Source organism: Hyperoodon ampullatus, assembly GCF_949752795.1.
Source record: "Hyperoodon ampullatus genome assembly, chromosome: 15".
NCBI classification, from domain to species: Eukaryota; Metazoa; Chordata; class Mammalia; order Artiodactyla; family Ziphiidae; genus Hyperoodon; species Hyperoodon ampullatus.
Window position 1 is genome coordinate 53840868 of NC_136928.1, and position 22024 is coordinate 53862891.

General features: G+C 48.1%; 1 protein-coding gene across 1 annotated transcript in view; it reads left to right on the top strand.

The window, feature by feature from the left end:
- THADA (THADA armadillo repeat containing) overlaps positions 1 to 22024 on the top strand; it is a gene marked incomplete at both ends in the record, with an annotated part of 312306 nt that overhangs the window by 259265 nt on the left and 31017 nt on the right. Inside the window, 2 exons of the mRNA XM_079720411.1 lie at positions 3599 to 3752; positions 7592 to 7723. Of these exons, the coding sequence (XP_079576537.1) occupies positions 3599 to 3752; positions 7592 to 7723 (286 nt within the window). The remainder of the gene's footprint in view (positions 1 to 3598; positions 3753 to 7591; positions 7724 to 22024) is intronic.

The following is a 22024-nucleotide window of genomic DNA, read 5'->3' on the forward strand; positions in this document are numbered from 1 at the left end:
ACAAATGAATCTATGTACAAAACAGAAACAGACTCACAGACATAGAAAACAAACTTATGGCTACCAAAGGGGAAAAGGAGGGTGGGAAAGGGATAAATTAGGAGTATGGGATTAACAGATACAAACTACTATACATAAAATAGATAAGCAACAAGGATTTACTACATAGCACAAGGAACTATATTCAGTATCTTGTAATAACCTATAATGGGAAATAATCTGAAAAAAATATATATATATATATAACTGAATCACTTTGCTGTACACCACTGTAAGTATAGTTGAAGTAAATCAACCATACTTCAATTTAAAAAAAAAAACAGCTTCCTGGAACGATGCCTTAGGACAAATACTTGCATACTTAGGGGCATATGAGAAAGATGCCACTATCAGAGAATTATTATAAATAGAAGGCAGTCAATACCACAGTATTGACTTGGTTTCACATCACCACACTGTGATCGTGGCCCCATAACATTGTGGATTCCTATTCCTTATGCTCCAACAGCCCTGAGAGAGGTACTGGGGGTACAAGGATGAAGAAGACTGGAGGATAGTCTAATGAGAGAAAAGGAGCATTAGATCATGATATTAAATGATACTCTAGTAGGAAGGAGGCTGAGGGAAACCAGAGGCCGGAGGGAGTGTTTGCAGAGCTGAGGAAGAGTTCACATAGGAGATTGTTAAATTCAGAGAGAGAAGACCAGAGGGTGAGTACTAAGCAGATACACAGTTTCACTGGGTCTGTCATTCAGAGGCAGGCCAAGGGGCCAGAGCCAGGTGGTCACTAGGAGATGCAAAAGCTAAAAAAGAAAGTCATGTGTGTGTTTGGGGGAGGACAGGAGGAGAGTTTGTAGGAAGGGAGAGGATTTGCTTAAAAAAACTACAGCCTGGGGCGGGGGGTGGGGGGTGGAGAACAAGTTCTGAGAAAGTAGTCACAGGGCAGCCTAAGTCTGTCAAAAAACAGCGTTCTCATCTAAAGCCGTTTTTAACCAGTTGTCATGTGCATCTCAGAGGCACTGCTTGGTACTTGAATGAAGTGATTTTTTTTTTTTGCGGTACGCGGGCCTCTCACTGCTGTGGCTCCTCCCACCGCGGAGCACAGGCTCCGGACGCGCAGGCTCAAGCGGCCATGGCTCACGGGCCCAGCCGCTCCGCGGCACGTGGGATCCTCCCGGACTGGGGCACGAACCCGTGTCCCCTGCATCGGCAGGCGGACTCTCAATCACTGCGCCACCAGGGAAGCCCGAATGAAGTGATATTTGAAGAGTATTGGAAAATTTTCAGGGAGAGAAAAGTTAACAAGTCAGCAGCTTCCTCACGATCTAAGACACTGATCAGTTCAGTTCCGTAGATGCTTATAGATGATCAGAGGAGCCAGTAATCTCATTTTGAATATTTAAAGGGGGCTTAGCTGATAGGGGAAGTAAAATTTATTTGGAACAATAATCTCCTTTCTAGAAAAAGTAAAGAACCAGAGTTTAAAAGATGGAAACAACCCAAATGTCCATCAACTGATTGATGAATGGGTAAACAAAATATATCTATATAATGGAATATTTTTCAGCCATAAAAGGTAATGAAGTACTGATACATACATCCTACAGTGTGGATGAGCCCTGAAAACATGCTGAGTGAAAGAAGCCAGTCACAAAAGACCACATATTCTATGATTCAATTTTTTAACCATTTTTTATTAAAGTATAGTTAATTTTGATTCAGTTTTATATATATATATACTTTTTCAGATTCTTTTCCATTATAGGTTACTACAAGATACTGAATATAGTTCCCTGTGCTATACAGTAAGTCCTTGTTGCTTATCTATTTTATGTACAGTAGTGTGTATCTGTTAATCCCAGACTCCTAATTTATCTCTCCCCTTGCCCATCCACCATCCCCTTTGGTTACTGTAAGTTTGTTTTCTATGTCTGTGAGTCTATTTCTGCTTTGTAGATAAGTTCATTTATATTATTTTTTTAGATTCCACATATAAGAGATATCATATTATATTTGTCTTTGTCTGACTTACTTCACTTAGTATGATAATCTCTAGGTCCATCCATGTTGCTGCAAATGGCATTATTTCATTCTTTTTTATGGCTGAGTAATAGTCCATTGTGTATATATGTCACATCTTCTTTATCCATGGATAAAGTTGATGGATACTTAGGTTGCTTCCATGTCTTGGCTATTGTAAATAGCGCCACTGTGCACATTGGTGTAGCATGTGTCTTTTCCAATTAGAGTTTTCTCCGGATATATGCCCAGGAGTGGGATTGCAGGATCATATGGTAGTTCTAGTTTTAGTTTTTTAAGGAACCTCCAAGGTGTTCTCCATAGAGGCTGCACTAATTTAAATTCCCACCAACAGTGTAGGGGAGGGTTCCCTTTTCTCCACACCTGCTTCAGCATTTATTATTTGTAGACTTTTTTTTTTTTTTATATGGTGGATTTTATTTCCACGTTGGTTTTGACAGCTTTCACTTAGTTTAGGGTAGTGCATCTCTCTTCTCTCTACCACTGCCTTTTTTTTTTTTGCGGCACGTGGGCCTCTCGCCGCTGTGGCCTCTGCCGCCGCGGAGCACAGGCTCCGGACGCGCAGGCTCAGCGGCCACGGCTCACGGGCCCAGCCGCTCTGCGGCATGCGGGATCCTCCCGGACCGGGGCACGAACCTGCGTCCCCTGCATTGGCAGGCGGACCCCCAACCACTGCGCCACCAGGGAAGCCCTATTATTTGTAGACTTTTTAATGACAGCCATTCTTACTGGTATGAAATGATACCTCATTGTAGTTTTGATTTGCATTTCTCTAATAATTAGTGGTTTTGAGCATCTTTTCATGTGTCTGTTGGCCATCTGTATGATTCAGTTTATATGAAATGTGCAGAACGGACAAATCCATAAAGACAAAGTAGATTAACGGTTTAGGACTGGGCGTGGGGGAGCTGACAGGATGGGGATGATAACTAAAGTATACGGGACTTCCCTTTTTGGTGATGAAAATGTTCTAAAATTGACTGTGGTGATGGTTGTACACACATATCTGTGAATATACTAAAAATCATTGAATTATGTATTTAAATGGGTAAATTATATGGTATGTGAATTGTATCTCAATAAAGCTGTTACTATAAAGAAACAACAATAGGGCTTTGTTTAAACAATAATGTTAGTTAGGATGCTGCTTTAAATGTAACAGAAACTCAAAAATACAGTGGCTTAAACCAGAGAGAAGCAGTCCAAAGCAGATAGTGGCTTGACATTATTGGGCTCCCAGGCCCTTCTACCTTGTTGTTCTGCTGTCCTTAACGTGGCTTCCATCTTCTGGTCCCAGATAGTTGCTCCAGCTCCAATCATCTTGTCCTTGTTCCTAGCAAGACAGAGAAACCCAAGAAATGAAGGTCACACATCTTTCCTTACATGTGACCTGAAATTGCACAGATACCACTTTTAATGGCATCCCATTAGTCAGAACTTAATCACGTTACTCCCCAATGCAAGGGAGCCTGGGAAACGCATATGTAGCTCATCCCTAATTCCATGTCTGCCCATGTCGCATCTTCTGAACTGCTGTATGTACACTTTGTACTTTTAGACCAGGGACTTGGTGGCCCCCAACCTGAAGCAGTGGGTTCAGTTGGTCCTCTCTTCTTGTGGAGATCATCTTCCCACCGAGTCCAGGCTGGCCGCTGCTGAAGTTCTCACCAGCACTGCACCATTTTTCCTCACCAACCCCCATCCCATTCTTGGTAAGTGCGCTGAGCCGCTGTTGGGTGGGGGGGTGGGGGGGAGGTGTCCATCTTACCAAATGCACTAAAAGCGTGAATAGATGCTCTAGGTTAAAAGAAGAAGGGAAGATGAAAGGTGACAGCGTACACCATACCTTTACATCTTTCAAAGATCTTCCCACCGTCTCACTCTCCTACTCTAATCACTTTTCACCAACAGCCTCTTTTTTTTTTTTAATGTAAATTTATTTATTTATTTTTAATTTTGGCTGCCTTGGGTCTTTGTTGCTGCGCGCGGGCTTTTCTCTAGTTGTGGCACGCGGGCTTCTCATTGGGTGGCTTCTCTTGTTGCAGAGCACGGGCTCTAGGCGTGTGGGCTTCAGTAGTTGTGGCTCACAGGCTCAATAGTTGTGGCTTTCGGGCTCTAGAGCACAGGCTCAGTAGTTGTGGCACACGGGCTTAGTTGCTCCACGGCATGTGGGATCTTCCCGGACCAGGGCTCGAACCCATGTCCCCTGCATTGGCAGGCGGGTTCTTAACCACTGCGCCACCAGGGAAGCCCCACCAACAGCCTCTGAATTAGCCTCTTTTCTTTCTGTCTTGTCCCCCAAGCCATTCTCCTTATGCTTCCAAAAGCCTCTGTGGTCTTTCTGAAATACAGATCTGAGCATTTTCCTCCACTGCTTAAAGCCTTTGAGTGGGTGCCCATTGCCTTCAGGATAAAACCTAAATGCTCTTTAGCCTGGCTCAGAAGGCCCTTCCTCTTCTGTGCCCTGCCTGCTTCTCCCTCCTCACTGGCCACCACTCCCCATGCGTCATCAGCGGGGAACAGTTCTCTAAACAAACTGCTGCTCGACTGACTCCTGTTGGTCTTTCAAGACTCAGCCTAACCATCACCTCTTCCAGGAAGCCTGTTGCAGTGACCTTGGTGAGAAATAAATGGGACAGAGTGAAGTGTGGCCTTGAGGAAGAAGAAAGACCAGGCTCGAAGGCATTTAGGAAGTAGAATCAGCAGGACTTGGTGTTGAGGTTAATATAAAGGGAACATTCAAGGATGACTTCCAGGCTTCTGGCTTAAATGACTAGGACGACTGCTGGTTCCTTTCACTGAAAGTAGTTTTAAGTTTAAGCCATCTTTGGACTTCCCTGGTGGTCCAGTGGTTAAGACTCTGAGCTTGCACTGCAGCGTGCGCAGGTTCAATCCCTGGTTGGGGAAGATCCTGCATGCAGCGCAGTGTGGCCAAAAAATAAAATAAAAAAAGCTTAGGGCTTCCCTGGTGGCTCAGTGGTTGGGAGTCCGCCTGCCGATGCAGGGGACACGGGTTCGTGCCCCGGGCCGGGAAGATCCCACATGCCGCAGAGCGGCTGGGCCCGTGAGCCATGGCCACTGAGCCTGTGCATCCGGAGCCTGTGCTCCACGACGAGAGAGGCCACAGCAATGAGAGGCCCGTGTACCACAAAAAAAAAAAAAAAAAAAAAGTTTAAGGCATCTTTGGGAAGTAAAGGTAGAGATATTTTGAAATCAAATAGATGTACAGTTCCAACCATATTCTCTATTTTCATGTCTCTTTCCTCATGCCACCCCCTGTCCTTCAAGAGTAATAATTAGGAAAGAGCATCATATCAATGGTGGTTGAGAAAACCGAGCTTTAGGAAACCCAAAGGAATTGAAAAACCATAGGGGTTTTTGTTTTAACTTAAAAAAAATTTTTTTAATTGTAGTGTTTTGTTTTAAGCATAGGGTTTACTAAAAGGAAAACTCAGGACCCAAAGCCGTGTCTGAGTCCTGACCCTGCCCTCTCCTGTCATCTTACCCCCATATTAACCATGCTGGGATTCTCTTCCATCCATTATGGGAATTCTGTTTTTGTTCTCCTCTTCCATGCCCAGCCCTGGAGAATAAATCATGGTCCCTGCATCCGGGGAGCTTTCAGTATAGTTGTGGAGAAAAGATTTACAGAATAAAAAAAAGAACTGCTTTTTCAGGTGGTGGGATTCAAATTTTAAGTGTTATCAGAGTTCAGACCAATCAAGTGTCTCATGTCTCTGGATCTATCTGAGAAAGAGTTGTCTTTGGTATCTTCATACATCTTTCTTCTAAGTCAGCGGTCCCCAGCCTTTTTGGCACCAGGGACTGGTTCTGTGGAAGACAGTTTTTCCACAGACGGGGGCGGAGTGGGGAGAGGGTTCAGGTGGTCATGCGAGCAGTGGGGCGGGGATGGGGAGCGGCTGATGAAGCTTCGCTGGCTCCCTTCCTGCTGTGCAGCCCGATTCCTAACAGGCCCCAGACTCGGGGGTTGGGGACCCCTGTTCTAAGTGACTTTTAGGCATCTTTTCAGTCCACCCAAAGGGGGACTGAAAGGGGACCTGCTACAATTTTGCTTTAATCATTGGACCCAGAGGAATAAGAGCAAAGGTTTATAAACTTTGGTGACACTTCTCAGGGAGGGTAATATCATTTTGCAGCACATTTTCTGGGTGACTTTGGCTGCTCTGACCCTGGTTCATAGCAGGAAAATGTGTGTGGAATAATGTAGAATTTCTGAGTGAAACTGAGTCCTGGGCAAAAGCCACTGGTTCATCATGAATTGTTGGAGTTGCTTAGGGCATCACAGGCAGTGAAGAAGGAGGTCGGCCGTGGCTGGCGGCCTGCAAGAACATGAAAAACAGGCACAGAACTGAGAGGCAAAGGACATAAAGTGCATGGGGACAAGTCAGGGGCAGACCGAAGTCATTTAAGGAGAAAGAAAAATTGAAATGGACTAAAGAGGGAAGATTGAGGACCTTAGCGGTATAAGAAAATGTTAAGAAAGGGAAATCTGAAACCCTAGAGAACAATTAGAATGGATAGGTTCTGAAAGACTGAGTAAAATTTAAAGCCAGATTTACAACAGACAGGAGAGCACAAACCCCAGAGGGAGGCATTGCTGCTCTCAGTATGACTAGAGCATTGGTGGCTCTGATATTGGGCTCTCTGTGGACAGATGAGGGAGAGGGTGAGCTAAGGAGAGCTCTCAGGGCGGGGTTGGTTCCCCACTGAACGTCAAGGGATGATGAGTGGTGGTCTTCCGTGGCAACCCACCCCACCTGGACAGTATGTGTCCCTCCTTGGAGGCCCTGCCCCCTCTCCCCTCCCTCACGCAGTCCGCCTCCTGTTACACCAGTCTCCTGGGACCTTTCCCTGTGGTGAGTCACAGCCACGTGTCTCCAGTCCTGCCTTCTCCTTACCTTGTGTTCTCCACTTGATGTCCCTTTCGGGTGCTCAGGGGCAGACACTGTCTGTTCCTGGTCTCTGGTCCCCAGCAGCACGATGCACAGGGACTTGATAGGGTCCCTGCCCAGGGGCAATGGCGGTCAGGTCGTAGGCCCCGCGTAGACGTGGCACAGGCTGGTGCCTTTATCATGGTTCTTTGCTTTTTTTCAATTCTTGCCCCCCCAAAGCATAATCTTGATTGAAACTTTGCTTTCAGAATTTATAAGCTGAAACAGTCACTCCAATTAACACTGGGCTAGTTTCCCCAAAGCACTCTTGATGCATAAAGTTTCATTCTGAGAAGCATGAGTCATTGACTAAGGCCCGTTGACAGCTGGGCCTTAGTCAGCCAAGGCCGTACCTTCTAGGGGGCCTTGCCTGGGGCTGGTTGCCTCCAGAAGTGTTTCCTATTCAAAAGGACATTTTCAGACCTGTCCCCTTAGGGTCCTCTCTCTTCTGGCATTTATCTGACTCTCAAGTCTCCCTTCCTTGCAGTACCCACAAAAAAGGAGTAACTGTTGCTCATTCAGTACTGGATTTGAAACAGTATTTGTACCTGCTTGTAAGTTGCATCCTAGGTAATTTGAATTCTTTTTGGCCTTCTTAGGACTGCAAGATACGCTTGCTCTCTGGAAAAGTGTCCTCACCCTCCTGCAGAGTGAGGAGCAAGTAATCCGAGATGCAGCCACAGAAACCGTGATGGCTGCCATGTCACAGGAAAACACTTGCCAGTCAACAGGTACCTCATTCTTAGCTTTCTTCGATGCCTTATTGCTCTCGGACAGGGGTTGGCACACTTTCTGTAAAGGGCCAGAGAGTGAATATTTTAGGCTTTGTTGGCCATTCAGTCTCTGTCTCAACTCTGCCATTTTAGTGGGAAAGTAGCCATAAACAATAGGAAAACAAGTGTACGTGAGTGTGTTCCAATAAAGCTTTATTTATAAAAACAGGTGGCTTCCCAGATTTGATCTGCTAACCACAGTTCGCTGACCTCTGCTCTAGGACATCATAGAGAAAAATTGCTTTCAGAGGTAGAAATGTAGTAAACAGTGCCTTTTGTTAGTGACATTGACATCCTTTTTAAATAAGGCCAAGTCTGGATCTTCTGTGTGGTTACATAATCCAGAGATCTAGATCCATCATTTTGCTCCTCTGTGCATTTCTACACATAAAAGAAACAGGTGAGTGTAAGTCAAGTTGGTCCTCTTTGTGCCTTGGCTCCTCATTGGGTGGTGACGTCAACCCAGGGGGCAGGAGGGGAGTGGAAAGAGGAGCAGCCTAGGTGGGTGGTTCTGAGCTCATAGCCACTCAGTTCATAATATGAGCTGTTAGGGCCCTGGGCCCTAGTTACCTGTATGCAATGGCAAATGCTGTGGAAGCAAAAGGGAACTCCAGGCTGCAGGTGGAAAACGAGCTGCTGGGTGGAAGGGATGGGGCTAGGTGGAGTAGAAGCAAGGTCACACCTCTGGGCAAATGGCCATCTGGGAGGGTGACCACTCTGGTGGACTTGGATTCCATGCACTTGGGGCTAGGTGTCAGGAAAGATCTCTGGGTCAGCCATCCCAAAGAGAAGTAAGTAAGTAAGAACACCGTTTTGAGACAGGTAGTCACAGGCTGAGCAAAGACGTTTACCTTAATGGACAGCAGGATGGGAGGGGAAATAGCCATACTGTGTTGGTAACTGATTCGGGCCCCTCATTCCCATGGGTAGGGTTGTGGTCCCTGGAAGCTTCTCCTAGAATGTGTGAACATCCCCATACCTGAGTCCTCCGTTGTAATGGTCTGGGCACTTTTCTCTACATGTATGGAAGGAGCTGGTGTCTTAATAATCTTCCAGTGATACTGCTCCAGGGCAAATTTAGCCAGGATCAGCTTGGCCTCTCAGTGGGAAAACATTCAGATCGGTGCTGCGAGTGCTGTACTAGCAGCCTTCTCCCCATCCCTGTCCTCATACCTAAAATTCTGCCATTAATGATTCATTCCTTTTCCAATTGTGCATTTTCCTTAGAAGGACACACGGAGCACCAAGCAAGTGCTAAGTAAGCGCTAAGTAAGCATTTGGTGGAACGTAACACTCACTAGACTTCTATAGGACCCTCTCACCAAAGATGGGAAAGATCATTTCATGGTGGAATTCATAAGTGGACTTCTTCCCTCCTAGTCTTTAGAGTTTTTGCCCTGCTACTTTTATTTCTTTCAGAATTTTTCCCAGTTCATTTATAGTAAAACTATATTACCATGTTCTCCCTCCTTCTGGTTTGAATTTTTTCTCAAGAAATAGAAATCAGTAATTATATTTTGAGTGCCTTTTGTGTGTGAAACTCCACGTGTGAAAGCCTCTGAGGGAGTAAGTAATGTAAAAGCCTACTTGTCTATCTTTGTATTCCCTATCTTGGTCCATAAAAGAGAATCTGAGGTGTGAAAAGACAAGAATTCTATAACAGCTAAACGTAGTATGTTACCCTGGACCAGATCCTGTACTGGAGGGGTGAAAAGCCATACAGGAAATTATTAGAATAGCTGACAATATTGAAATATTGTCTATAGATTAAAATTGATATTAAATGTCATGAATTTGATAACCATACTATGATTTTGTAAGAGAATATTTTTATTAGGAAATACACAACTGAAATATTAAGGTGGAAAAGGGCACAATGCCTGCAACTTACTCTCAAATGGTTCCGAAAAAAAAAAAACTATGTGTGCGTATAAATAGTAAACACAGATAGGTAGTTGCTGTACTTGCATCTTTTCCATATGTTTAAAATTATTTCAAAATAAAATGTTTTTTAAAAAACCCAAGTCCACAACTAGAAAAGACTAACACAGTATATATTGGTAGACCATCTGGCTGGTTTATCAACTATTCCACCCCCGCAGTGTGACTCCTTTCTCCTAAATTACATGAAAACATCCTGCCTGTCCCCCACCTTTTTTTTTCTTTTTTAACTCATTTTGAGTGAATTTTTGCATCCGAAAAATCAAACCCAAGCCAGATACCTCCCATTCAGAGATCTCAGCAGCATGACGTCGCCGTGTGGGGATACTCATTCAGCATGTCCCCGTGTGTTCTCTGTTCTGCCTGATAGCAGTGCTTAAACAGAATCTCTGTAGTGCAGCTTGATTTTCTTAAGCAAAAAATGCACATCTTTCTGCTTTAGACTGAAAAGTAACTGAGGATTGAGTATCACCCCCTGATTTTTCACTTTAGTCAGAAGTTTAGCCAGCTGATTCATTAGAACAATATTGTCTTGTTTTGACATCTCTCAAGGATACCAAGCAGCTGATGGTAAGTCTTCACATTCCTTCAGCACACAGGGGTTTTGTAGCATACCCTGCTAATGGTTTGCTCTTTGGTGGTCCAAAGTCCATTATTACTACTGAGTCTTGAATACCTTGAAAATACGTGTCATTTCATTAATTTTGTCCTCAAATCAGTGGTTTAAAAAGTGCCACAGCAATATCATAATATTAAATTATGTTAATATTTAATGTCTTCTTTGAGAAGACTAAATATTGTTCAATTAATTCTTACTTCTCCTCCTAAGAAAGAAAGAAATCATGAGGACTCCTTGCCTCTGAGATCTCATCCTATAAATGAGGGCTGGATGGGGAAGAAAGAGCTCTGTGCTCATACTGACAGCCTGCTGGGGACGTGGAGAGATGGAGGTGCATTTTGGTTGCGGGGTCTAGGGAGGTTCCTGAGAGTGGCGCTGGCCCAGGGGAAGGGATAAGTGGCAGATGAGAACATTTCAACACGGAAGGAAAAGCCAGAGCCAAACCTGGAGTTGGGGGCAACTTGGGAGCCGATTGGGGAGCAGCAAGTGGACTTGTGTGGCCAGAACATAGGCTGAGGCCAGGGGGGTGGAGCGGGAGGCAAAGCTAGAAAGGCGGGAGTGGCCACACTTGGGATGGCTTTGAATGCCAAGCCAAGGACCTCCTCTTGTGGGCGAAGGGAGGCTGGAGAGGCTTTCACACAGAGGAGTAGTGTTGCCAGGAACGTGGGTGTGAGGGGCTCTTTCTGGCAGCTGTGCATGAGATGGATCAGGCTGGGGCTGAGTCAGTGGGGGTGAGTCAGGAGATCAACTGGGAGCTGGTAGCAAGAGTCCTCATGAGCCACCATCCGTGATGATGGGGTGGAGAGAGCATGGGGTAGACTCAAGAGGATTTGGGGGCTGTGCTTGTGGGCGGTGGGAGAGAAGGGAAAGCAGAGACGACCTCAAGGTTTCAAACACCTCGACGTGCCTCTGGCACTGACAAAGCAGTTGGGCTATCACGTTCCAGGAAGTGAAACTTCCTGGAACTGGGAAAGGCACTTAGAGGCCACAAGTCACTGTGATCTGGGACAGAGTATTCCTTAGGCCTTGGAGAGATGGGCAGTGGAAACTGAGAGGGCAAAGGGCGACCTTTATCAGCTGGAGGAACAGAGTGCGCTGTCCGGCTCTGTCCTGCCCTCTCCAGCACACGGCGCAGTGCCCCTGGGAGCCCCCGGCAAGCCGTCACAGGGCAGCTGCTGGTGCTGGTAGCTCTGGCTAGAAACCATGGAAGAGGCAAGCATGAAACCAGTCGCTGTGCACACGGCTGGCTTTAGGTGGAGATTTGTGGTGTGGATTAGTTCATGATTCTGGAAATAACTCAGTGTTTAGATAGCCCTTGTGAGGATGGATTTGTTGGTCACCTTCTTGCCTGCTGAGTTCTTCTGCTGTCCTCCTGCATGTGCGCCACCCAACATGGTCACCTGGAAGGTGGAACTCATAGGCTATTAACAACCCTCTGAGCACCCCTGAGGCCCCTTCAGCTTTAGATGGGAGGAAGCCCCAGCAGCGGGACCCTCCCTGCCCCTCCCCTCCCCTCTGTGCCCGTCACAGCACGCCAAGAGGACAGAAGAAATGGCACATCTAGGGCTCAAGAGGAGGGGATTGAAGTTCACAGCCGGGAAGAGACAGTGTGCGGGCAGGACTCCAGGTGGGCCTCCACCTCTCTCCTGCCCCTGCTCTGACTTGACTTCAAGCCTTGAAATGCTCTGGAAAGAGCTCTCGTTTCAAGAGCAGGAGACACTCAAGGCCGTAGCTCGGCCGCTCCCACTTCCCGGGCTCTCCCACTTCTGCCTGAGCAGCTCGCTCACATCTGTCTTATAGACTCATATATCAGGATTTCACATCAGAGCTCATTTGAACAAGGGCTTCCGTGTGAGGGAAGAAACCAACCTGGACACTATTTAAATTTAAATCACTAGCTTTGTGTGATTCTCAAGTGAGGCAGACAGAGTTCTGGGTGGAAGCAACAGGAGAGGCCCCTGTGAAGGTACGAATTTTAACAGCCTGTTTAGGAGGAGGAGAGGATGAAAAAGCACCTTTAAAAAAAGCACCCCACCCAGAGGTCTAGAAGATGGCCAGAATTCAGCAATGCGGGGTTATTCTGTAGCCTTTTTTTTTTTAATTGTATTGAAGTATAGTTGATTTATAATGTTGTGTTAATTTCTGCTGCACAGCAAAATGATTATCGAGTTATACATACATATATTCTTTTCCATTATGGTTTATCACAGGATACTGGATATCATTCCCTGTGCTGTACAGTAGGACCTTGTTGTTTATCCATCCTGTATGTAACAGTTGGCATCTGCATGGCCTCTCTTTGATGTAGAACCCTTTGTCTCTGTTACAGGGTCTCTGTTGGGTCTAACTCGATAGGCTAGAGTCAGACTTGAGGACTCCAGAGTAAGAGGATAGGAGGCTCTGACCTGAGGGGTCCCACAGAGATGGCTCAATCTGGAGGCCCTCGGGCGGAACCCTGCGTGCTCACCTTACGGAGCAGGGGGCTCTCTGAGCAGGAGATGGGTGGGAGGGGCTGCCGGCAGGCAGGGGGCTGTTAGCCTTCTGAAGCCCCTTCCTCCGGCACCGCACCCTCTCCAGCTCGGGATCTCCCTCCCTCCCTCCTCTTCCAGCTTCATCCTGCGTTTGCCGCCTGATTCAGGAGGCCTCCTCCCTTTCCCTGTTTCCATTTATGAGATTCAAAGAAAGTTTCTGATACCCAGCAGTCGCTTTAGTTGTTGCAGGAAAAGAAAGAGAAGCCAGTTAACAAGGAATTTGAAGGGGGGCCCAGACCTCAAATCACTGTCAGTGTGTAGGTTCAAGGAGGATGACTTCTCGGCAGAAACTTTTTGTATTTAGCTGTAATTGACATAAAAGGTAGAAACTTTCTAATGAAGAGAATGTAAAAGACTTTTGAGAAAGAAAGAGAGACAGATACAGCAGGGGAGAGAGAAGCGAGCGCACATGTCCTCACACGTGTGAGCGATGGGTGGGTCTTTTCCTTGGAGTACTGGCTCCAGGGAGTTCCGATCCCTCCCTCCCACCACGCACCCCCCCCCCCCCACACACACACAAAAATCATAAAACTTCTGCTCATTCTGCCAGATATAAATGTTTAGTGGTGACACATTAAATCCCATCTTCTCTACGATGGCCCTACCCTCCAGGATCTCTCGTTTTTTCTGAATCCCTGCAGCATTTGGTTATAAATAGCCCTTGATTTTCTACTCTTTTATTATTTTCTCCTTCATATACTTTATTTAGTTTTATCTTCCCAATTCTCCTGTGAGCTTAGAGACTGTCTTCTATTAGGTACACAGTAGGTGCTCAATGGGCATTGATGGGCTGATCTTCCACCACAGCAGGCCGCCTAACAGTCAGTAATAGTCTGTCAGTCCCGAGTTCCCCAAGGAGATTAGAGTGCCCCTTGAAACAACAAAGCTCCAAAACAGGCAGACTGACCCTCCCTGCTAGAGCTGGCCCAAGGGGCCGTGGTGTTCATTGATTCGGACAAACTGGAAAGGCCGTCCTTCTGAACGACTCACTGTATGGGGCTTGTGGGATAAGAGCTGGTAGCCCTGCCGTACTATTTGGTCCTTCCTCACTCATACCACTCGGGTCTGAGTCTCAGACTGCAGGGCCAGAGAGCCAGGCCGGGGCTGTGGGCCGCGGCCCTGGGGTAACCGGGAGACACTGCAGGCGCCTCCATGCTCTGCACCAGGACCCACAGAGACTCTGGAATAGTGAGGGAGCTTAGCAGGGAGGCGGAAGAGGGGAAGGAGGAGCAAAATGTAGCAAAATTGAGACTAGAGGTTAGAGAACAGGGCAGGAGGCAGGTGGCATTGTGGGGCTGAGTGGAAACGGTCATATAGCGGGGCAAGATGAAGAAGAAGAGAGCAGACACCTGGTCAGTTTCCCCCCAGATGTATTCCTCCCTCTGCCACACACACCCCACCTCTCACACAGACACACACCCCGTCATCACCCGAGGGACAGCATGAGAGTGTGAACACAGCTCCCACGCTCCATCCCTTGACCAAGCAGGGAGGGGGGTCGGGTCACTGTGACATTACACAGCGGCCCCGTCAGCAAAGCCCCAGGCCTGTGGGCTTCATGCTGAGTTGCAGATGGTTGCATCCCCGGAACCTCCAGAGCTGCCCACCAAGTCCTCCTGCCGCACCAGCCACGTGCCCAGCGGAAGGCCCTGCGCTTTTCCCAGTTCCTGCGAGTTCCCAGGGTCAGGTCCTCCAGGTCTGGCCTCAGTCCTCCCTCTGGCTTCCGATAGCTTCTTTCCTAATCTGCTCAGATACACTGTCTCCAAGGTGTCTTTTCTGTTCAGAGGTACCAGAGCCTGGCCCCAGCCTCCATTTTAGATGGCCTTTAAGCTCTGTGAGTATAATCTCTTGGGCATGTACCAAGTACCTTTTTCTGGAGAAGAGTGACCACCACACTAGAATTCCCCTCATAACTGCCTCCAAGCCTGACCTAAATGCCCCTGGGGACAAGCTAAACTTACTTGCCTCTCTCATTTCTTTGTGCCTTTTTTTTTTTTTTTTTTGCGGTACGCAGGCCTCTCACTGCTGTGGCCTCTCCCCCTGTGGAGCACAGGCTCCGGACGCGCAGGCCCAGCGGCCATGGCTCACGGGCCCAGCCGCTCCGCGGCATGTGGGATCCCCCCAGACCGGGGCACGAACCCATGTCCCCCGCATCGGCAGGCGGACTCCCAACCACTGCGCCACCAGGGAAGCCCCTGTGCCTATTTTTAAATTCTAAATTGTTTTCTCACTCCTCCTCTTACTCTTACCTAGATAAACCACAGGTTTTTCTTTTACTACTTAAGTATGAGGCAAAAAGTGGTGACATCACACATATTCATTCATTCATTCGTTCAACAAGTATTTACAAAGTGTCTGTCCACAAGGCTTGTTTAACGTGCTAGTTCAAGCCACCAGCATCTCTCACCTGGACTTCTGCGAAAACCTCCAGCCTGCTCTTCCTGCCTCTGCTCTAGTCTGCCTGCAGTCCAGTCCCTGTAGCTGTTGAAGGGCCTTTCTTAGGGAATAGATCCGATGATGTTGCTCTCCTCCTCAGACCTCTCCCTTGGCTTCCCTTCTTTCTCAGAGTAAAACTCAGCTCCTGAAGTAACAGATAAAGCCCTCCCGACCTTACCCCTGCCTCTCTCTCCAGCCTCATCCCCTGCTACGCCCTCTCCCTCTCTCTCGGCTCCAGCACTCCAGCCTTTTTTGGGGTTCTCCAGCTCACCAAGCCTCAGGGGCTTTGCACTAGCTGGGCCTGCTGCTTGGAATGGTCTCCCCTGGTCCCACACAGCTGCCTCCTTGTCATTTCAAATCTCAGCTTCAGTGTCATGTCCATAGAAACGACTTGACCACCCAGTTTACAGTAGCTGCTCATTTACTATTACTTCACCCTGCTGATTTCATTCTCTGCGTAGTCCTTTGACAACTTATTATTTTACTGTTTATTTAATTCGTTATTTGTCTCCCTCACCAGAATGAAAATTCCAGGAATGTAGGACTTTTGTCTGCTTTGCTTATTACTGTATTCCCAGAACCTGGTACATAATGCTCAACAGAAATCACTATTGGATGATCAACAGAATGAAAGAATGGGGGAATGTATCAATCACAGTAGTTAAACCCAATAGAGATTAGTGTTTTTAGAAATGACCGGACCCAAGGCAGAAGAGGTGGAGCTGTGTGGATTCTCTACTGTGAAATTGCCCAGAGGTGGTGGATCCTTGTTAGGGCGGGTTAAATCAGCTCCCTTAGGCCTACCTCCTCCCAGAGACCCTAATTCAACCAGGAGCTGATTGAGCATCTACTCAGGCAAGGCCTCGGTGGTGGGTCCTAGACTAACTCCCCCTCTCTCTTCCGTTCCTTCCTGTCCCTGCTGGATGGAATTTCTTGAGCAAGGGTTTCATCCACGGGGGCTCCTGGGTCTAGCATGGGGCTGGCCCTGGGAAGTGCCCAGCCGGGGAAAACCTTTCAGTTGTTCATCACGCCCTGGTCAGGGGGCTGGGACCAGTGCCGAATGAGTCCATCTGGAAGGCAAAGGTTGGTGGCTGCAACTCTGAGAATGGGGGCCCCTTCCTCCTGGGGCCCTTGCCTCGCTGTCTCTTCCCCACTCTGTGTAGGCCGGGGCGGGGTAGGGAGAAGGAGAACATTTCCCTCTGGAGGCTCCTGCTTCATTTTACCTCTTTTGATCCTCACAGCCACTGCATGAGATATTTTACTATCTTCTCCCTTTTAAATATGGATAACCTGGAATTCAGAGAATTGTTGTTGTTTTTGTTTGGTGGTTTGGTTTGGTTTGGTTTGGTTTTAGGCTGCGCTGTGCGGTATGTGGGATCTTAGTTCCCTGACCAGGGATCGAACCTGTGCCCCCTGCATTGGGAATGCAGAGTCTTCACCACTAGACCACCAGGGAAGTCCCCTGAAATTCAGAGAGTTGAAGTAGCAGACCCCAGGTCTTGTGGGAGATGAGTGTCCAGCAGGAATTGGAGCTCAGGTAACTGTGGTGACAAAGGCTTTGCACTTTCAACGCCTCTTCTAAGACAGGAAAAGGAGTCCAAACCCAGCCTCTACGTTTGCAACCTAGGAGTTAATAGAAAGGGGACATTGAGGGACATGAGGGACATTCTAAACTCTGCTGTGAAAGAAGACACTGAAATCATAACCCAAGAAAATGGATTGGAGACCCAAGAGTTCAGATACACAGAACTTGTCCTGAAGAAGGGAATAGAAGTTGCCGTGGCTGGGGCAGTTGCAGCCAGAAGTGACAGGAGGTCCTGTGTGAAGGCTGAGTGTGTCCCCATTTTCCAGTCCTTCCTGGAGAAAGAGAATCACATGACCTGGGGGTTTTAGAGCCTCTGCTTTATAGATGGGGAAACTGAAGCCCCAAAAAGGTAAATGATTTCCCCAATGTCACATAATTAGTGGGGAAATGAGGCCTAAAACACAGGCCCCCTGAGACACAGAACAGCACTTCTCTCTACTGCTCCCCAAGCCTCGATTTACAGAAAGGAAGTGACAGAAATGTTGGGTGTCCAATGAGAATAATCCAGACTCCTGGGTTGGAAAGAACCCATCGGGGGTGAGATCGGTGCCGTGGGGTAAGGCAGATTCCCTGGAAGAGAGGGCTTGGAGGGACTCCATCATCACAGGGGTGGGGAGAACAGAGTGTTCTATGAAACCAGGCATCTCCCAGCAGTAAAACCACACCCTGCAGCCAGCCCTGAAATTCCACGGCCTTGCTCCCTTCCGGGCCTTCTCCCAGGGCCATCTGAATGTCCATCTATATTGTTAGTAGGGTTCCAGGGGAGGAAACACAAGAAGTTAGGAATTGTGATTCTAACTCCCAAGCAGACCCCTGGCATTGCCTGGGCAGAGAGCACGGGAAAATGGCTGTTGAAGGAAAGTAGCTAAGTAGGAATTAGTTCTCTATCTTCTCATTTATTCCTTCAAAACTAAGATGCTTGATCAAAGCAGGAGCCCCCCACCCCAGGTTCAGTGGACTAACCCAGCAGAGCCCCAGTTACCATGTACCCAGCGCCCTTCCCATCAGTCGCTGTCCCAGGAAGCCTGGGCCCCTGACGTTCCCCTGCATCTCAGCGAGTGTGTCACTGGCAGCCGGCCCACTGATGTGCAGAAGTGGATGCAAACTCATGCTCCTGTTAAGTCTGGGAGCAGGTTGCCGCCTCCACGGAGTACCCCTGCCTGGGCCTGGTTGCTAGGGTGATGGGATTGTTTACATGGCCTCCCAGTGACTAAGCCTCAGAGAGACAACAACAGGCTCCTCTCAAGGAAATGAGGGTCATCTCTGCATCATTTTGCCTCCCCTGTTGCTGCTCGTGTTCCCTGGGTCCAAGGTGATGGCCCCACTGGGGATGGTAAGCCCACAGCCCGGGGCTCAGGCCATCTGGTGCTGGCGTGGCTGCAGGGTTTCATCTTCCCGCTTCATCAGGACGAGCCCAGTGCCCGGTGATCCTCATTCCCCTGCTCGTGGCCTCAACTCTCCTCTTCTGTGCTTTCCTTTCTGACCTCAGGAGCTGCCACTTCCCCCCGAGAGGCTGTGTCAGGATGTAGGATTCCTCTGTGCACCAGTGTGAGCAGTCTTCCCTTTTGAACCTAAGCCGGTTTCAAGAGTTGGGGTCACTTCTCTGTCAGGGATGAGGAGAGATGGGCCCCCATCCCCATTTACCCCTGGGCTGGTTAGGATGACTGAGGCCAGCAGCTGGTCAGCAGCACCCCCAGGCCCCCAGCTTCAGGCCTGACTCCCACTCCCTCCATCCACACCTGTCATTGGCACTGACCCCTGCCCTTCCCCGCTGAGTCCACTCACCTGCAGACCTGCCAGAGGACTGATCACCTTCCTCCAGTCCCAGCAACCAAAGCATCATCAAACCCGGACTCTTACAACATAGCTACTGCCTGAGAAATCACATCTGGCCACCACACTAGCCCCTCATTCTTCAGCATCCTGTCAGAGACCTGTAAGGCCCTCCTCTTGCCCATGAAACCCTCCAGCCCTGTTCTCAAGCCTCTCAGAGTGATAGCCTGGGCTTCCTCGTTCCTACTGCTCTTTTTCGACTACAAGAATCCACACAGCAGGAGCTAATATAGACAGAACAGAAGGGGAGGTGCTCTGATGGTGACAGCATCGCAGGGAGTATTTTTATCCGTGTGCATGTGGTGTGTGTGTGTGTGTGTGTGTGTGTACGTTTAGAAAATGTGTAGGTTTGTGTGTTATAAATCCATGTGCCTTTCAGGGTGGAGAATACACAGAAGCAGTTTGGATGTGACTGTACAGAGGGGTGTTCTGAGGAGAGTGGGATTTTAGGAGAATATGCTCTGGCCAGTTTACTGATGTATCAGGATTAAGGAAGGTAAGAAATGTTACCTGCAACATCTAAATGAGGAATGCCTCACTGTAGTTCAGTAATTCAGCTTTTCCACAGTGGTTTCTTGTGAGGCTCGTCCATAGGAGCAAAGGCAGAGAGCATCCGGTGAGAACAGAGACAAAGGCTGGCCTTGCCAGCGGCTCACCTCCTCTGTCTCTTCCCCTCTCTCCCCCTCTCTCTCTCTTTCTCTCTCTCACATGCTATTTCCCTCTTCACCCTCCCCCCACCTCCAGCTGAAGTACTCAAGTTACAGGAGTACAATTAAGGATCTTACTTTGGGGCCTATCTTGAAATGGACTTTCTGAAGTATTTTCTTGGGGTTTCAGACATGAGACAGCTGGTGTTTTAGCCTGGGTATAGATTTGGCACCTGTAACAGACCCAAGTGAAAAGTGGCCTAAATGAGTTAGTGGCTTGTCTCTCCGTCCTCACACAAAGGCTCAGTGGACAGCTGTGATGCTCTACAATCACCAGGGACCCACAGCTCCTTTCTTGGTGTGCTGCCGTTTTCAATAGGCGCCACCCCTCTGATGGTCCAAGGTGGCAGTTCCAGCTCCAACCACCATATCCACAAGCCTGTGAGCGGGAGGGACGGAGGGGAGTTACATATGCCACTTCCAGTGGCGCCTCATCAGCCAGGACTTAGTCGTGTGCCACACAGCTCAGCATAGGAGGCTCGGGAATAGGATGTGTGTGCAGCTAGAAGGTCTATTTCTATGTAAGGAGCGAAAAATTGATTTGGGGAGATTCATGTCTTACCATTTCCCATCTTTTTTTCATACAGGTACTAACTACTGAGTTCCTGGCAAGTTCTGGTTGCTTGTTAATAGCTAGGGACTCAGACATAATTAAGATAGAGCCTCTGGCCTTAAGCTGTTGGGAGTTTACCCTCTCAGGTGTTATTTTACCTAAAATCAAGAGGCTTCCCTTTATTTGCATCCAAACTTTTTTTTTAGCAACTCATATGGCCAATTTTGTAAGAAAAGGAGGTAATCAATAATCAACACTGGGGCTTCCCTGGTGGCGCAGTGGTTGAGAGTCCGCCTGCCGATGCAGGGGACACGGGTTCGTGCCCCGGTCCGGGAAGATCCCACATGCCGCGGAGCGGCTAGGCCCGTGAGCCATGGCTGCTGAGCCTGCGCGTCCGGAGCCTGTGCTCCGCAACGGGAGAGGCCACAGCAGTGAGAGGCCCGCGTACTGCAAAAAAAAAAAAAAAAAAAATCAACACTAAGAATTTTAATCTAAAATTTCTCACTGACTTGATAAGTTTAGTTGCTTATGTCTATTACATTTCTTAGGAACACACATCACCCAAACTGCGAACAAACTTTAGTAGGAAACAAGATTGCAAGCCTTGCAATGGTATTACCCATAGCCAGAATTTACTAGAAAGATATCTCTTTAATGGGGAGACCACACTTAGAAGAGACCCAAGAATGGGGCAACGTAGAGAGTCCCAAGGTCATCTCTTTACATACACCTTGGCTGTTCCCTCTGTGCTTTTGACCATATTGGTCTTGTGCCTGGTATGTCCTTATCTACCGACATAAACGGTACTGATTCTACAAGGTCCAGCCCCAGGCCTTCCTTTCCCACAAAGCCTTCCAGGCCTTTGTGTTCTCTTTCCTTTGGTCAGACCCACACTGTTAAGGTCATATATTGCTTCTTTCTTTTTTTTTTTTTTTTTTTTTTTTTGCGGTATGCGGGCCTCTCACTGTTGTGGCCTCTCCCGTTGCGGAGCACAGGCTCCGGACGCGCAGGCTCAGCGGCCATAGCTCACGGGCCCAGCCGCTCTGCGGCATGTGGGATCTTCCCGGACCGGGGCACGAACCCGTGTCCCCTGCATTGGCAGGCGGATTCTTAACCACTGCGCCACCAGGGAAGCCCATATATTGTTTCTTGGTTATGATCCCACCCACACCATAAACTTGTTAAGGGTAGGAGCCTCCATCAGAGCAAAGCTGGGCATGTAAAATTCTCAGTTAGCTCATGTCGGGCTGACATATTGTCCTGAAGCATGTTTTATTTGAGAGGTAAATGTAGACACAAGATTTGAGGTGGGCTGCTCTCCCTAGGTCAGAGTCCCCTGCCCAGCCTCAAGGCAAGTCCAAGGGTCCCCAAAGATCCAAAGCTGGGCCTTTAGATTGGGATGGGTTGGCAGGGGCTCCCCAAGCAATCTTGTCTGGTTATACTAGAAAATGAAATTTTCTTCATCTTTTAAAAGCCTGTCATAGAACATAGTGGTTGTGCTTCAGAGTCACCAGTGTGTTAATTTTTTTTCAAAAGCAAAAGAAAAAAAGTCAGATTCTTACCCTCTCCTCCTCCTTAATCCGTTCCAAATGAAAGCTTCGAGGAGGAAAACTCCCAGGACCTGCTCTGTTAAGCAAATTGGTTTCTGCTGTGGAGTGGGGCTGGGCTGGGGAATGGAGTTAGGAAAATATATGGAACCTGACATAAAAGATTTGGTTTGTGTTTGGAAAAGGATTCAGGTTGTTTTCAGGTTTTGAGTTACAGCTCGGGTGTGTTTGAAGAAGCAGAATTGAGCGGCACCTTGACCCACAGCCTTTGCGGGCTTTTCATGCAGCTCCTCCTGCCTCGGCCAGTCCCCGTTCAAGATGCCTGGCTTGGCAGGCTGGCTGGGAAACCTTCCTTCATAAGCAACTCCCCGGGGGGCACAGGAATGATAACAGACTTTAAGTGGGAGCTGAACTTCCTTAAGCACTTAGGAAAGGCCGTGCCTAAGTCTGGCCCTGGAACTTGCCTTGCCAAGGCACGCACGTGCTCTTCAAGTTTTCAGTTTGATT